Below are 18,762 nucleotides of genomic sequence, written 5' to 3'. Positions count from 1 at the left end.
CTGTCAAACTGATATTTTTAATATCAACATTAAAGATGACAAAAATAGAGGGAAAAAAACTCTTATTGTCTCTTTCTTTTTAGAGAGGATCTGACGAACTTCTTTCAGGCAGTGTACTCAATAGTCCGAACTCTAACATGAGCAGCATGGTAGTTACTGGTAAGTGTTTCAAAGGAGAAATCTAACATTATATCTCAGAATCGTTTCCTGTTTACAAGGGGGAAATAGTAAAATTAAAATAGTAAAAGTAGATTCCATCCTATTGTACAAGAATAAATTGTTGGCATGCACCAGACTTTAACAACCCTGTATCTACATTGAAAGACTCAAAAAATATTTGAACGAGTAAACCAATTAAATTAATAGAAATTTACAGATGATGAAACAATTCTTAAGGCTGGGGAACTGGATGGGACATGAAAGAAATTAAACTTTTTAATATGGAATGAGTTATACAATTCTCTTCAAATTAAGGAGTGATACAGAGCAAATAATGGCTAACAGGAACTGCTATAGGAATTTAACTTTGTCATGTGTAGGCATCCACATGTCTGGGCATCCCTGCTGGATTAGCCTGCTCATTTCACAGTAGTGGAGTAACTTTATGAATAATTAAAATTCTAATAACCCTCAGCTAAACTGCCACAGCACAGACTCTGATCCTAGTTCACTGCCTTAGTATGGAAGCAGCTTTAGGCTCACAGCAGCACTTCAATGCAGCGTGTGTTAGTGTTCCTTTGTCAAACTGCTGGGGACTCCAAATAAATTGACTTTTCAGTAATTGAAACTTGTTCCCCTTTCTTTTATAACTTCCTTACAACTATTTCAGAGTATGTCTGTCAAAGGAGTTTTGCTCAGCCTGCTGTTTTGGCATACCTACCACTTAGGTCTTTCATTCTGGTGGCAGAGTGGTTTAGTTCATACCTCTAGTCTGTTAGTGGGTGATCTAAATAGTCGTAATCAGAAGACTTAGCTCACCACTTTACTGTGGTAGGTGAATTCTCCACAGCAGTGCAGCAGCGTGGTCTAGTAGCTCCTACTATCAGTGGACCATATCAGCAGTAATCCTGCAGTAAAAGGTAGCACTTTCCTCCCTGAGTGCTAATGACTGTGGCATAGCTTTAAAACCACTACAGAGAGCCTATAAATTATTTTTAGATTAAAGGAAGGCTTCTGAACACCAGTGCTTTACCCAACTCTCCTAGTTTCCTTTTTGCTTCTGGGGGATATCCCTATTTCATTTCTAGGTATCCTTGGACACAATAATAGTATGCTTGAGTTAGAAAGTGTCCTGACTTGCCATCTTTTCTTTACAATCTTTTCCATCTTCTGGGAAAAACTATGATTCCTTCTCCCCTGCTCCCAAACTTTCTATGCATCAGGACTAAATCCATGTTATTTAATCAAAGAAGATTCTAAACAAAAAAGCTATATTACTGTCAAGTTTTACTGCTACATTACAGTTAATGTCACTTTTCAAGTGAGCCAATATTAAAACACAAATTTGAGAGAACTAAATTAGTTTAAATTGACTGCAAATTGGAAATGTTACTTTCTTCTCAAATTGATCCTTTCCCCCAGGCTCTTACAAGGGCCACCAGTTGGTTGTGAAAGACTTCACTGTACTCAAATGGAACAAATGAACTCAAGATTTTTGTTGAAAAATATTCATTTACCATACTATTGGGCTTTTAAAAAATTATGGTCAAGATTTTAAAATGTGATTTGAGTATCCAACTTAAAACACCGAATAGGGCTCAATTTTCAGAGAAATGGGGTTTGGTACTTTGAGAAAATCAGAGCCTTTCAAGGTGTCTCAAGGTAGCTATTCAGAATCACTGTCACTTTTGAAAAATCTTAGCCCATACTTTTATTTTACAGTCAAACTAGCCACAAGTTTCAATGAACTAAATAATCTTAACCTGAGCTCTTCTATGATGCCCAGGTCCGTTGCCCATTCTAATGGTAATAGTAAATATTGGAAAAAGAGGAGGAAACTCTAAAAGAAATATAAGAATCCCTAACAAAGATGCTCCTGAATGCAGTAATATAATTGTCATTTTCAATGGGTAGTCTTGAAAATATCCTTGGAGAAAACTTTCAGGAATTCATCAAAACATAACCTGTTTCCTCAGTCCATCTCTCTTATGAGACATAAGCCTCTGAATAGAAAATATTGACTAACTCCCACATCTTGTCTGGTGAGATCTAATGGACAATCCTTCCAGCTGTATCCAGAGCCAGGGAATATTTTTCCAGCTTTGCAAGCGAGAGGTCAGTACAGATTCTTCTTCAACCACTCATAATGTAAATGATCAACTAAGGCGTAATTAAGTCTAAAAGGGAAACCAAGCATTTTTCTTATTCAAATTCTTGACCAGGTCTTAAGGCATATGGGTTTGAAATGTCATTTAAAAATGTATTATAGGTCAATAGACTAATAGGTTCACCTCTAATCTTTCTTCTGGCCTCTCTGCCATTGAATTTATATATATGTAATAGTATTGACATGAGTCAGAGTTCTGCTATCGCACTCAAAGCATCATGACTGTGAAGCCCTTATAAAGAAAGGATATAATCCTTGATCACTCTGTTTGTAAAGGAAGCATGATTTGGAACAGTAGCTACTCCATAACACACTCGAGAAATGACTCTACCTCCCTCTTTTGCACTGTGTAGTTCTCAAGAACTTTTCTTTCTGATTTGTCCTGGTCTTCATTTTCTACTATTCCTGGGAAACAAGGTGTATTTATGACCTTGTCACTTCTGTCATCAGATTCCATAATACTGTCCAAGCTGATGTCTTCATAGAAGAAGAGAAGGAAGAGGGCAATTTACATTTCTGTAACCGGGATGTGACCTGTTGGTGAAAATGCACCTGAAAGCAACTTACCTTCACGCAGCCCAGAGTCCACCTACCATTAGTTCTACCCCAACAGTGATTCATAATGAAGACTCTTTTTTTGTTTTTTAAAGCTTTCTCTCTCCTTTCTTTCCCCTTTCGTCCTATACCTTGTAAAGCACTTAAAAACGTTTTTGTAAAAATAATAAATAATTGCACAACAAGAAGCAAGAGATCAGATTTTTTTTCACTTAAACTTGTCTAAGTTTTTAGATTGGGATTTTCAAAGGAACCCAAGGGAATTAGGCATCCAGCTCCCATTTAATTCAGTGAGACTTGGGCACCAAATTCCCCTGGTCTCTTTTGAAAATGCCAATCATAATTCTCTTCAAATAGACGGTGAATGATATGAAAGATAGACACCTTCTCTTTCCTTTAAGGATTTCTGTATATCAACCTTTTCTCCCATTTTTTTCATATTGTCTGGGTGATTTGCAAAATAAAACTAGGTAAAGAATCTGTAATGCTTATTGCATCATTATTGGTCTCACAGGCCATCATCACACACGATCATGAAGACATGTTTGTGGAAAAACTTCAACATTTCATTCTGACCTTGGCAGGTTGAAACTAATAGTTTAGAATCTAAGAGAACGGAGCCGGAAACAACTCTGTTAAACAGTGGTAAACGTTCTGCAACCAGAACATACAAGAGGATTTGGAGTACTTGGCTTCCAAAGTACACAGACCTTTACCAAAATAGACTTCAAATCAAATATCCTCAGTTGTCCAGAGGTCCAGATCTCTTTATTCCATGTTATTTCTGGTATCAATACTTTTACACCTACTTCTGCACCCTTGCATTTCCTCAAAGCTATGTGGTGTTAAGGTGCAGTCGTCAACCCCAGAAGTGTTTGTATTTCACTTAAGCTATATGTATCTATATCAAAATTAGTTTTTACGAGTGATTTGTGAATCCTTTGCATGAAAAGTCCATAAATAACATTTGAGAAGAAAATCCTAGATGCTAGAATAGATTGTTTTAAAGGTGAAGACAAGAACTAACAACCACTACGTATTCTGGAAAGCAGTTTTGTCTTTGCTTAAGATTAAAGGTCAGGGCTCAGAGTTTTTCTAGCAATAGTTGATGACATCATTTACACCTACAGCTGAGAGCTGCACCGTCAAAATCACAGATAAAAACTATTGGAGTAAATGTTGTCCTTCATCAATTCTGAAGCTGATGTAAAATTCCATTCTTGTTTCCTATTTTAAACTAGTTAGGGTCAGAAGTCTTTGGAGAGCATGAGCCCTACTTCCAGTGTTTATTAAATCATCCCTTTTATATTAATGTATGGCAGATACTGACTCACTGAGAAGTATTCCAAGCAAAGAGATGTTAAATGGGACTCTGATACTCTATGAAATGGACCAGAATGGAAACAAGGAAATATTAGAATTTTACCTCAATTCTGGGTATTCTGCAGGGCACCAATGTCGTCTAGGTCATAAGTCCTGCACTAACTGGTCTTAAACTGGTGTCTCTAACAATATGCTTCCCTGTGCTTTTCACTAGTCAACTAAGAAGGCAAATGTTGCATGCCCAATAAATTCTTCCTTAACTATGTACTTTGCATAAGGTGAAAAAAAATTGCTCTTACTCATTCTAAGATTTAACTATAAAACACATTTATTTTCTATAGAACAAGGAAACATGCATCTCCTCTGTGGTGTGCTATTTCTGTGCCAAATTTAATCTTCTGAAACTTTATTCCTTTCAACTGTAGGACTGCTCAATAAAAATTGCAGGAATATTTTCATGTATGGAAAAGTATGTCTGTTTTCTAGTTCCTTGTACTTGGAAACAGCCAAACTGTATTTCCTGAAATCTGCAAAATCTTATCTCTCTTCTCTCTCTCTCTCTCCACCCTCACCAAAAAAAAGTGGGCAGACACAAAGAATGGAACATTTCAGCCTGATGGGGTTAAAGTTCCTGAAAGTTGAGTGACTGGAAACAAGGGATTAGAATGGAAAACAAAACAGAACAAAAACAGATTCCAAGGAGAAACTGCTGAACTTGAAGTAATATGCAAATTAGACACCATCAATTTAGGCTTAAATAGAGACTGGGAATGACTGAGCCATTGCACACATTGAATCTATTTCCCCATGTTAAGTATTCTCACACCTCTTGTCAAACTGTCTGTAATGGGCTATCTTGATTATCACTACAAACGTTTTTTCTCTTAATTAATTAGCCTCTTAGAGTTGGTAGGACAACTCCCACCTTTTCATGTTCTCTGTATGTATATATATCTCCTCACTATATGTTTCATTCTATGCATCTGATGAAGTGGCCTGTAGCCCACAAAAGCTTATGCTCAAATAAATTTGTTAGTCTCTAGGGTGCCACAAGTACTCCTGTTCTTTTTGTGGATACAGACTAACACGGCTGCTACTCTGAAACCTGTCAGAATGGAAACAGTTATCCAACTTTAACTGTAGCAGTGGCTGCTGCTGCTCCATTAAACCTACTAAAATTTGGGGAATTAACAATCCAGTGTCTGTGGTAACTTTTTTAACTCTGTCTCATTAGAGATATGCTTTGATAGATATTTAATTGCATTCACAAAACACTTAGCAATGTGTCATACAAATGATCATGTATATCTTAAAATATGGTTTAACAATGCTAATGGTGCATTGTTATAGATTGATGAATGAATTTATATGTCCTGTTTTTATAAAGCCATAGCTAAACTGACAGTGGTTAACAATAAAATGTTATAATTACAGGTACTTGAGTAACTAAGTTCACAAATAGTAATTTTTAATAGTATCTGCTGGAAGTTTAAAAAAATTACTACCCGTCCTAAGTTTTGGTGATATATTGGCCAGTTTATCATTATGTACTAATGTAAATTGACGTTTGATTATCATACAGATGTGCTTGTGCATATATGTGCATACATTAAGCTCACAAGCAAAAACGGTTTAAAAATAAGCTTTATGCTTGAAAGTGTGTTTTCAGTGGAATCTAGCTAAAACATCAAGAATTGTAACTTTGTTTATGAAACCTTATATAACTGCAGAAGACAAAATCCTAAACAGTAAATCTGGAAATGAATAGTTAAGGGATTTACTACTTTACTTAACTCATCTTTATCCCACCTAACTTATATTGTGCACCCAACCTTAATTTTGATCCATAACATTGTAAAAATATATTTAAAGTTCAAAATTCCTATATTAATAGTACTATATCGTATTCAGAGGATCAATTTCCAATTCACTATAACATTAACATACCCACTGTTACTCACTACCAAAATCCCTACCCGCTAGGTACTACACAAAATAGAGATAAAAATATAGACTTACAGCTTTTATGTCAGTGTGTGTGTAAAATCTATGTGTTTGGCTTAACTGGTAGACATTTACCTCCTTGAGCCAGGAATTCTGATATACCCAACATTCCACTCCTGTCTAATAAACAGTTGTATAAATTGCTGGCCATCTATGTCTTCTAGTAGCTGGTCTACAAACCCACTGCCAGTTATTTCTTTAGAGCAATTGGTAGAACTCTATCCTATGAATCTGAAGGTGTGGCGTCAAACCCTGTTTGTGATACATGCTGGAAAAAATAGTCTCTAATTATTTGATTGCATACTATCATAATGCATATTCTCAAGAGAGCAGAATTAAGGTTACATAGGTAACCTTAATTTTGGTATTTCCCATCTTTGGGTGCCTGACTTTGCAATCTTAATATTCTTAACATATTTTGTGTTTGAAATATATCCAGGGGATCCCCTCTGATTAGCATTTATTTGGAAACAGTAGAAAGATAGGTTCTGTGCATCACCACTAGGTGGATTATCTGTGCCTTGGATTTTTCTGTTCTTGTTATCTTGACATCTGGTAAATTGCTCAATCAGACACAATTTTCCTATCATATATAGTTTATTAATGAACTAAAATGAATAATCACAATTATGTAATATTAAACAAATCAAATAAATCTAATTATCTGTTTATCTAATTAAACAATGCCAAATAGGATAACAATTGCTTGTAACTCTTTTAATCTTGTAAAATGGCAGTCTTTGTTTAGCTGTCAGTCACAAAATAGGAGGGCATTTCCACTCTCAGTCCCAATTTATATGATTTTATGTTTGTCAAAAGACTCACACCGTGAAGATCAATTCACTTCCATGTTAAACATAAAACAATTAAGGTAAAGAGAACAGTTCATCAGGATTTAAGCACATAATCTTAATCCATAAAATTTACATGTGAGATCAGGTTTTTTTTTTTTTTTAAATTAGAAAAGGTACTTAATTTAATTTTTGTTTCTGTAGCTGACTTTAGGAGTTGTCCCTATGTGGGTTTACAAATAATCACACACTCTCTTACTTAACTGTGCCTAATAAGGAGAGAACACCAGACCACCTAGGAGTGTTGTCCTGCTGGAAAAAATAAAATCAAAACGTGTGAAACTTATAGAAGATGATTTACATTGTTATGGTTTCATGCATCTTCAGGAAGCTAATAATGATTAGCTGGTAACATTTTCAGCACAGCTTGTTAATGTTGATGGGAAATATTAGAAGCTGATTCCTCGTGGTTATCAAGTCTTAGATTTTACAAGTTATTGGACTCCTGCCCCTTGGTTGGTTGCCAAGCAGGGAATGGAGAAAACATAGGTCTTCTTGGCCAGCATGGACTGGCGTCATATAGCCAGAAGCAATATAGTCTCCTTGTCTTAAAGATGACAGCCTGGCTGGCTCCTCCTCACAAAAACCTATCCTTAGAAGTTCTTTGGCAAGTCAGAATGTGGCACTGTCACTCTGAAGTCACTGACATCACCCAGTGAGGATTGATTGGGACAACTTTATGCAAATGAAGAGCTTTCCCATTACAGTAAATGTTGGCTTGGAAAGTCCCACAATTAGTTTATTTTATTTTGGAAATAAATGGGCAGACAGTCATTCTACAGAACAAAAAAGTAGCTTAAAAGTCTCATAAAGTAGCTTAAAATTTTCAAAAATAAGATCAACTTTGCACTGGAGTTAAAAGTTAGAATTAAAATTATTCTTCAGACCTACTGGACCTTCCTTATTTCACAGTTGCTGCTGGCAGTTTAACTTTAGACAGCATTTTTTATTCAAAAATCTGGGTGAAAGGTAAAACTATAACTGTAAAAAATAGTCTTTTTAAACAAAATTCCCAGTTGTTGGTACAGTAGTTATATAGGCTCTGTTGTGATTACAAGTGGATGCCTTGACATATTGCTAATGGTCTGTGAAGATCACCAGTTTGAATCCAGCTTGGCTCTGTAGGGACTGAAAGTTACCGTATAATGGATGTTGTGTGACTCTGTGTTCCAACTCCTAAATCATAAACTCATCATTGTGCTTTTTACTGACAGATTCAGATAAGCCAGGAACTGCATGGGCAGCTATTTACCTGTAAAGAAAGTAGCTCCAGATCAGATTGAGGCATGTTAGCAGGGCAATGTATATGAGACGCTTACCCTGCCACTGTGCTATAGATAAGCGGAGGTCTTCATTTACCAGGGCTGGAAACTTGTAGCAGTGCTAAATCTATATACATTTTTTAAGATGAAGTTTATAGTTCTATGCACAATATTGGTAAATATACACATTATTTAATGGACTGATTTACATGAAGTGTTTGTGTGACCATGACTAAGTGTCCCTAACGTTTTCCCCAAAATGTGGCAACCCGAAATGGCAAGTTGCTCTAAAAAGTGTGTGTACATTAAAGAGGTGACTGTAGTGACTCCATAATGAAGTCTGCAATGAGATTTGAAATGGTAGGGGAGATTAAATCCATTTTCTTGTATGTTCGGTATTTCACTACTGAGCTTGGTGTCAACACCCCTTCCTAGACTTAAGATAGAATTTTCAGGAAAGTTAAAAGTAAATCTGTTCATTAGCTCATGTTGGCAATCAAAAATTATTTCTTTTTTTGAAATTTAAACGTGCAGTCTCAGCTCCTTTTCCGTTTCCTCTAAGTCAGTGGTTCCCAACCTTTTCTCTGCCATGGCACACCTTGAGCTCCATGGGCTCGTCCTCATTCTGGCTGGCGGCTGACAGTGGATAGGGGAGGGGCAGAGGAGGCGACCCGTTGCTCACACAGGAGGGGAGGGGGGAAGAGAGGGAGCTTGAGCTCTGATTGCTCTGCCCCTGGAGGAGCTGGGGCAATGAGGCAGCTTCCCCCCCACCCCCCTTTGTTCTCACTTGCAGTTTTTCAAAAAATTCTGCAGAACACCTGTTTGGACGTGACGGCACACCAGTGTGCCTCGGCACACCAGTTGGGAAACATTGCTCTAAGTATGATAAGTGTCTTGGATGTGACACTTAAAACTTCAGGTCCATGTATCTCTTTTAGATACAAACTAATTATGACAGGATCCCCGAGGTGCACCCAGGGACCGTGGGACTACTGTGCCCCCTTAACTCTTTCCAGTCTGGGCTGTGTCTCAATTCCTTGCTAGTGACAAGCAGCAAGCCTCTCCAGGCGCTATGATCACTCAGCACAACTGCATGTAGAGCCCCCCCACCCCAGCTAGGTTACATGAATCCTCCCTGAGCCACTCATGAATCTCACAGAGAAAGGCACCAGCCAAATCCCCCCAGCTCCTAGCACTGCCTCAGGAATATATCATCTTGCATTGCTCAAGATGAGCAGTACAAATTTATTAATTGGTTCACCACTTCATCAGTGGAAAGTGGATATATATACCAGCCTTTGCAAACCTGAGCACATTTGCCACACACTTCAGGCAAACTCACTGGTAAAGATAAACAGTAAAATAAGCTTATTGACTACAAACGATAGATTTTAAGTGATAGGCAAAAAGTCAGTTAGTTATCAAAATAAAATAAAATAAAATATAAGCACGCAGTCTAAATTCTCAAGTCTATTAGATTGGGCAACATCTAGATTAAGCAGTTTTTCTCACCCCACTGGATATTGCAGTTCATAGTACACAGATTTCACCCTTGAAACCTGGGCCAGTCTCCTCTGTTGGAGTCTTAAGTCTTCTCAGTGTCCTTGTTGCTTGCAGCATAGGTGGGGGCAGGGGAGGCCAAGCATGTGGCTGCTGTCTTCTGTTTTATACCCTTAGTCCATCTGCTTGTAGAACACAAGTACAGGCATGTCTCATGGGCATTGCTGAGTCTCCAGGCAAGGTTGAGCAATTCTCCTGGTGTGGCCTCATGCAGGTGAGTCATTGCATTGTAGCTCCCTTGCTGGACAATTGCTGGTGATGTCTGTTCAACAGCACCTACCTTGCTGTTGGTTACCTCCCTTGTCAATCTGGGTGCCTCCCAAACCCACAGCATATTTTAGTGAAAACCATACAACACAATTTTTATAATTTCAAATGCATTGGCAATACACATATTTAGATTTGATCTGCTGAAAGACACTATTCTAACCTTTCTCCTGATATCTCACATGGCATGCTTTATATGCAATATCACAATTATATACAGATGAGGAATGTGGGGGTTAACAAGACGCTCCCCCAATGTATAGTAGGTCACACTAATTTTATTTAACTATTAGATATTTGCATTGTTTGGTTTCAGATTGAAAACGTGTAATAAATGTTATGGTATTAATCATGGTCAGTTATTTTAGTTATGCTTAATGCATTTTCACTAGTGACTTTTTTCTATATCTTAATGTCAAACAGTAAAAATTCAGTTTTCATCTAAAGAATAGCTAACTCTTTAGGATATCTTTTGAAGACTTCCGTGTGCAGTATTAATATAATAACTTATCTCCACAGTTGCCTCATTCTGGGAACCTATTTGTACGTGGGAGAGATCCTATTCCCAATTTCAGGCTCTTTATCAGACCTATTAAAATTAATTATCCATATTAAGAAATATGCTGGAATATTTAATTTACAATCTTAACAGGATCATTTAATTACACATCCAGTATAATACAGATGTTTGTAACGTAGTGCCTGACAAAATTAATTTTTATGTTTCCATTCAGCTGAAAATGTGAATCTTGATTTATTCAGACTGCTGAATACAGGGGGAAAAAATCCCAAATTTGACTCTTTTGTCCTTTCTGTGTGAGGAGGTCAATTAGAAGAAATTGAGGTTATTTGAGTTCACCAGTTGTAATTATCAGATTTTAGCCGATGAACTAATATCAACTGTTATATTTGTGCATATGTACAAGAGAATTATAGTTAAGATTGAGATGGTAAATTTTAACTCCTCAAGAGAAACAATAGGTGAAAGTAAAGTTTTTTTAATAGACAGGTATTCTTCCAGGGCATAAACCTTGCCCAAACTACACAGAAGTTGCTATAGACCTAGGTAATGGAGGCTGAGCAAATATGGGTAAGGGAACTGCAGGGCATTCACTGTAGGAGGAAGAAAGAGAAAATGTTTGTTACAGTGGGTCATTTGTATCACAACATAGCAAGGAGATGTCTAATTTTTTAAATTTAATTTTCAGATTAAATCTTCAATTACATCTCAGTTTTTCACAGTAACGTTAAATTAAGTTGCCATAAGAAAGTTTTACTGATGGAGTACATTTTTGTCTAACATAGATTGCTCTGACCTCAGAACACTTACAAAATTGGATTTTTTTAATTCTTCAACAAAAAAGGAAAAGTGACAGTTCATGCTAGTAATTTTTTTTTTTTTTCAAATTTAGCTATTTCCAACATGAAGTTGGCCCATTGTTCATTGCTTGGTATTATTCTGGGCTTTGGGATTAGCTGTTTTCTTTCTAAAGCAGCTCTGACTTCTGAGTTGGCTCCAGGACGGTCTCTGCAGCCTGTATGATTGAGAGCCACATGTTCCGGATGATCTGTCATCTATTGGTTGCATTTAACATGGCTATTATTGAGGATGTGTATGATTCTCTGTTCTTTGGATCTGATCCCTGACCCTCTTGGTTGCTTAAAAGAAAGTAAGTGGTTGTTTTGCCCTTCATAGGAATTATCAATACCTTGCTGAAGGAGTGAAAGGTCCGGACTATTCTTAAACAGGCAACTTCAAGAACTCAGTTTATGCTAAATAAACAGAACGTTTCTAATCTTTGGGAGGGGATTAAGCCCCAAGGAGTCTTATGCATCTAATAGACTTAAAATAGTAGCATATGTATAGCACACCCATCAGTCTCTTAAGTTGTTGCTGGTTATTCAGCATCATGGAGTTCTGTGTATAGATTTGGAAAAGTAATGACAGTACTTTTGAGAAGGGGTGGGTGTGTGTGTGGGTGTGTGGTGTTCAGTGAAATTCCAAGTGATAATAATTTTGGCTATTGTAGAGATTACTTTTAACTAACAGATTACTAAATGGTATGTAACTGAATATTGAGTACATTTTACCTAGAGAGAGCTTTGGAATTTTCCCATCCTGTAGATGTGTCTTTTGAAGATGGGATTTGTTTGGAATTGGGAACAGGGATAATACTAAACAAATAATTCAGCCTAGTAACAATGATCATTTGGATGATCCTTTTGGATGATGCTTTTCCACAGTGAGTTGCACATATTTTTCCTTGTGAACATTAATTTTTATCTTGTCCAGAAAATAGCAGTGGGGGAGGAGGTTAAACTGATTAGGCTTTTCAGATCTGGTAAAAGTTAGATTTCATGATAATACAGGCCTGTTGGCAGTCAACTATTTAACGTGCCAAATACTGTAATTGTAATTTTTGGCAGAATTGAAACACTGACATTTCTCCTGGCTTGCCCCTATTTACTTCTTAGCCTGTTGCATCAGGGAAGACCTTTTAGGCTGGCCTGTTGTTTCCTTAATCTGTCTGTGATTGAGATGAGCCACAGTACATAATTGCTACAGCCATTCAGTGGTTGATTACGTAGGTATACCATTGTTAAAATGATTGAACATTTTCTAACCATAATTGAGTTCACCTTCCAGCGGCTTTGAACAACATCTGTTTTTTCATGTATTAAAATGGGATCATCATTCCCTTTTCCCCCACAATATATCATTAAACTTTATCTCCTGTTGAGAAGTATCATTTAAAATGGTAAGTGAGAGACCATGCAGAGTAAGGTGGAGAGGTTTCCTTCAGTGCCAAATGCTTCTAATAACTGTTTTGAAAACTGAATGAATTTCATATTTTCAAACTCAATATTTTTATTTTGAAAGTTCACTTTAATACATACTTTGTAAAAATTTACAAAGGACAGTGTTATTCAATCCTTGACTCATATAAAACACATTGGTTTCTGCTGGCTGGCAAAGAGAGGGAAGAAGCAAGACATCACTGCTTTCTGTTAGCAGGTGAAATTAGAATTTTTGAGAAACTGCATTTCTTATCATCTGTTGGAACTCCATCCTTTTTCCATGAGGTGTTGGGTAAACTGCTTTCTGTTGTTACATGCAACAGTCTCCTCATTTGATGAGCTGAGGTGGAGACAACCATCCATTTCACACTCTGAGCCACAAGTTAAAGGGTATCTCTGTATGTTTTCATTTTAAACAATCAGGAGCCTGGAATTTCTCAGAGTATCTATGCAAAGATAAAATGACCAGAACAAAAGTTCATTATTATACTTAGGACTCTAGATATAACTCTAATATCAAGCAACTTCAAAGTGTGGGGAGAGCAAACAATCATTTGAAAGGCTAAAAGTTTGTATATTGGGTTTGAAATCTAATCTTAAATTTACCCTTCTATTTCTACAAGATCAATAAAAAATAATAATTAAAATATGCACACAATGTTAAAATAAAATTATATTTCCTTTAATACAGTGTTTCCAAAGTGTTTTGCATGTACCCTTGTAGATTTGTGAAGTACTAGCTGGAGATGAGGGAGTATGGACTGACCTCTCAATTGTACTCCCGAGTCCCCATATTTCATTTTCAGTCCTAGATTTCATAGTCCTTAAAAACAAATAGTTAGTTTCTGGCTGTTCTGGTTGCTAAGAAAGCCTTCAAAATGAGACATTTTTGTAACAAATGCAGGGATCTCTGCCTGAGTTTGCAGAGAGCCTGAAATGAAACTTTGAGGTGTGAACTGCCCTATTCTTTTCTATCAGTGCTAACTCAGATGCTAGTAATAGTAGTTTAAATGTCAGCATTGTTAATAATGTTACTGCTTATTAAAACATGTAAGAAAGGAGAAAACTATGTATGAAAATCTGAGTGCTTGCTAAACAACAAGCTCTTTCATCCTACCGCTAACTAATTTAAAAGTACATTGGGTTGTTTGGTATAAAGAAAAAATTTCCACTTAGATGTAACAAATATAAAACAATCACTAATAAGTAAAACTATTGGAAACTTGAAAATCTTCTTCCACTTTAAATAATAAATAATTTTATGCAAGCGTTTCTTAACATCCCATATTGAATGTACTTTATTCTTTAATTAAACATGTAAAGATGTATTTTAAGATGTAGCTTAATTTAATAAAAAATCTAAATTATGGGTATGTTTTTAACATATGGTAGGACTGAAGGGAGCACAGTAGTTTTCATTTTCCTGAAACTTTCAGAAGTTTGACAAATGCTCTTTATTAATATAGATCAACAATTTGCATATTTCTGCATAAATATGATAACTTGGCACATAACACATATGAAGTCAAATAATGCTCCCTGGAATTACTGTCCGTGAAGTGATACTTAACACTTTCCTTAAAAGACTTTGGGCCCTTAGAAACCCACGTTACAACAAGTGTAGCATCAACTCCCTGCTGTTCACACTGACAGAGCCTCTTTATGGGCTGGCATAGAGTCCACCCATTATGCATAAACCCCATCTGTCAATGAGTCAGAATAGCTTTTGTTAACACAGTCAGGAAACTGGACTCAATAGTACATAGTCATAATCAGTCAAAATGAAACAATGTAACTTGATTTTTTTTTTGCATTTTATTAGAAAATGTCTTTTACACTAAATTTTCATAGAGTAATCATGATTTTTTTTTTTAAACTTGCTTAATTTCAGGAGTTTTGCCAGCTTAATTTTTATTCATTGGGGGGGAAAACCCCTACAAATATTTTTTTCTTAGCTCTGGTATTACTGCTTGTCCTATTAGTGAATAATTCTCTGTATAGACACCAGAATAGCTCATGGCCCTAGTTGAAGGGTGGAAGGGTTCCAGAGCTCGTGCGCCAGCCCAAGCTCGGAAGTCTCCACAGCAGTGAAACAGCCCAAGCCCTGTGAGCCCGAGTCGGCTGGTATGGGCCAGGCATGAGATTTTCTTTGCAGTGCAGACATACCCTCAGAGGTCGGGGCAAAGCATCTACTACTGTGTGGATTCTCCCTTCCCACTCCCATCAATGGGGGTGCCACTACTGGAATACTGCATCCAGTTCTGCTGTTTACATTTTAAAAAGGATGTTGAAAAATTGAAGAGGGTGCAGAGAAGAGAGAGAAACAATTTGAGGCCTGGAAAAGTGCCTTACTGTGAGAGACTTAAGCTCAATCTGGTTAATTTATCATAAAGAAAATGAGAGGTGATATGAGGTGTAGGTGGGTAAGTTTTTGTGCCGGAGGTCAGACTACATGATCATGATGGTCCCTTCTGACTTTAAAGTCTATGATTAGTGTATAAGTATTTTCACAGGGAGACTATAAAGCACTACAGGGTTCTTTAGTGTAGCAGAGAAAGGCATAACAAGAACCAATGGGTGGAAGTTAAAGCCATACAAATACAAATTAGAAATAAGGTACAAATTTTTAACAGTGAAGGTTCATTGGGACAAACTACCAAATGAAGTGTGGAGTTCTCCAGCTTTTGATGTTTTTAAATCAAGACTGGATGCCTTTATGAGTTAATCAAATACGAGTTATTGGGCTCAGTACAGGGGTAAATGAGTGAAATTCTATGGCCATTTTATACATGTGGGCAGACTAGAGAGCCTAATGATTCCCTCTGACTTTAATATATGAATATAATGCTGTAGTTATGACTGAGAGCTACCCTCACTGCTCTGAAGAGTTGAAGATGGTGGACTTCTCCATTCTCTTCCCTTTGTGGAATTCTCCAACAACAACTCTTATTACTCAGGCTGGGCTCTGAGAGGATTTTTTTTACATAAGTGCCTGCCTATCGATTTATTCTAGGTTTTTTTTCACAATCAAAGTGAAATTAACTGGACTTGTTTATCAATTACATAGGTTTGTCTCTGGTCCTCTGGCATCACATTTGTTCTCCACAAACTTGGTCATACGACCTCTGACAGTTTCACATTTTCATCTGCTTGTTAGTTCCTTTAGAAATTGTAGGTAAATGTTAAATGGCTTTGCTGACATGAATGGAAGGATGCATAGCTCACATGATGACTTGAATATTTAGCATCAAGTACAAAGCGCATCTTATTTGAAAAGTTTGCTTATGTGGATATTTTCTAAAATATTACTGACTTGTAAATATGAAATGGAGTTTAAAAATGTCTTTCAGCCAATGGTAATGACAACAAGAAATTCAAAGCAGAGGATAAAATGGATGGGGCTCCTTCTCGTGTTCTTCATATCAGGAAATTGCCTGGTGAAGTGACAGAAACAGAAGTTATTGCTTTAGGCTTACCTTTTGGTAAGGTAACCAACATCCTGATGCTAAAAGGAAAAAATCAGGTATTCTTCTTGTTTCAGAGTTCCATTTATAGTACAATGATTAAGTATTTTTTAATTCCAAATATACTGGTAAAATCTTACTGAGATTAATCCGGATGTAATGGTAAATAATTAAAATGAAAAGCCTTGCATTCTTTCAATTTGCATTCCTCTTTCATGTGCTCCATACTATTTCTAGTCTATTTTATATTAGAAAGCAGTGACAGGCTAATAGTTCAGAGCAGATGACACTCAAAAAATATGGCTTTCAAGCTAACTGTTTAGGCCAACCTCTTCAAAGGTATCGTTTTATGTGCACAAACCCCAGTTTGCTAAACTGGGCAGACTTAAAATGATGTCTTTGAAGATATGGGGTTTATTTGCCAACTACAGACCCATTCCAGAGAGCTTAGTTTTGTTTGTTTGTTTGGGTTTGGGGGGGGGCAAAACATGAAAACTAGAAATCTTATCAGATCCCTTCATTATGTGAATGTGTTTTATTCTAGCAATACAAAGTGTAAATAGTGTGTAAATACTATTTTTTTTTTTTAATTCTTACATTATAGGCTTTTTTGGAGCTGGCAACAGAAGAAGCAGCTATCACTATGGTTAATTACTATTCTGCTGTGACACCTCATCTTCGTAACCAACCCATCTATATTCAGTATTCTAATCATAAAGAGCTAAAGACTGATAATACACTAAACCAGGTATATTTACTGTTATGGAGTATAACGAATGCATACAATAGCAAATTAAGCTTAGCATACATTCAACTATACACTATGTAGCCATGAATATATTTTTGTATAAACTAAACTTTATTTCTAATAGCTGCAGTTTATTGAGATATTATAAAAGACATAGAGTTTGGAATTATACATGTTGCAATTACATGTTAGAATTTTATTAATGTATTTCATGGTTAATTGTTTCTATTTAAATTTGAATTTTTTTCATAAAGTAAGTCTTAATATTGACTCTTGGTTTAGAAGTTACATGACTAAAACTTTAAGTTTCTTGCTTCTGGCACATTTGAGAGTTCAGTACCATATGGAATTGCCCCATCACTAATGCAGAGTCCTACTCCCAGTGTTTTGAATCATAAATTCGATAGTATTGATAACCTCAGTTTGTTTGGTCTGCTCTTCCCACTGGACAGTTCCTGAAGAAAAATGCATTAATGATCACCCTGGGAAAAATGTATTCAGTAACTGAGAATTCTGTTGTTTGATCTTGGATGTGTGTAGAACCGATTATTCTTTCAAAACAGTTGTAATACATTTTTTTTAATAGAACATGGAACTGTTTCAACGATAACATAGCAGGGGCGGTAAAGGTCTTCTTAGTATTTGAGGTTGCTGTATCCTACAAAGAATGGGGAAAAGAAGCATTGACCCTTCACTGTTCAAATGTTAATATATTCATGTTCATTCTTGTGTTCCCTTTTCGATCAGACTAATGCTGCCTGTTGTGACAATCTACAGTTTCTATTACTCTCTATTATACTAGAAATGACTTTAAGTCATTTCTAGTATAATAGTGTGTTAATGGCAAATTATTTTTTTTATTATGTTTTTAAGAGAAGTTTTCTGGAACCCTCTGGTTGATATTTTTGCTTTCTGCTAAAATTTAGTTCAGTATTAATTTCCCTGCCTGGCACTACAAACATACTAGATCTTTTGGAGCTCTGAGTATTCTCCTATCCATTAAAGAAATATTTTAAATTGTACGTTTAAAAAGTGCCAGCTGTAAGAAATGGGTACTTAAAGGTAAATGGAATGAAGTTTGTAAAGGGAATGATAAAACATGCCACCAGCGTGGGCAATAAGTGGTGGATTCATGTACAACTTTAAACAATAGGAACACTATCAGTCATGTATTTGCCTTTCATTTTCTTTGGGGTCCTGTGGCAATGTCAGCCTTTTGGCAGTATCCTTGCTTCCATACCACCTTTGTTTTAGCACTAAGTTGGCTCAGTCTTGCAAGCACCCTTATTTTAACCATTTTTTATTTATAATAAATTAATTGACAGTACAATGCTGTAAATATTCTGTGACATCACCAGCATGATGGAGAAATATACAGAGCAGGAGCCAGTTGGCTATGATGGGGATGGACAGTGTAGTAATCTGCTGGAAAACTAAAAAGGAGTTATTCGCAGGTCATGTGCAGAATATCCCATTAAGTCTGGTCTGGTGAGGCATTCACCACATAATTTTGTTACCCAAATTTGAAGGTTACATTTGAAAGCTAGCCGGTTTCATTTTTAAAATGGGCCTTTCCTTACATTCGAGACAGAGAAATGCAAAG

The 18,762-nt window shown here is 36.4% G+C and overlaps 1 protein-coding gene across 5 annotated transcripts in view; it reads left to right on the top strand.

Moving 5' to 3' along the window:
• LOC113407382 (polypyrimidine tract-binding protein 2-like) overlaps nucleotides 1-18,762 on the top strand; it is a 79,453-nt gene that overhangs the window by 20,806 nt on the left and 39,885 nt on the right. For 4 of the 5 annotated variants that reach the window (XM_026655812.1, XM_026655811.1, XM_026655810.1 and 1 more), the window contains exons 3-5: nucleotides 84-159; nucleotides 16,298-16,470; nucleotides 17,016-17,159. In XM_026655812.1, the coding sequence (XP_026511597.1) occupies nucleotides 84-159; nucleotides 16,298-16,470; nucleotides 17,016-17,159 (393 nt within the window). The remainder of the gene's footprint in view (nucleotides 1-83; nucleotides 160-16,297; nucleotides 16,471-17,015; nucleotides 17,160-18,762) is intronic. The other variant, XM_026655813.1, reaches the window with a different exon arrangement.

The sequence above is a fragment of the Terrapene carolina genome, unplaced genomic scaffold (assembly GCF_002925995.2).
Source record: "Terrapene carolina triunguis isolate 2854851 unplaced genomic scaffold, T_m_triunguis-2.0 Scaffold211, whole genome shotgun sequence".
NCBI lineage: Eukaryota > Metazoa > Chordata > Testudines > Emydidae > Terrapene > Terrapene triunguis.
This window is presented reverse-complemented; position numbering and strand designations above follow the sequence as displayed.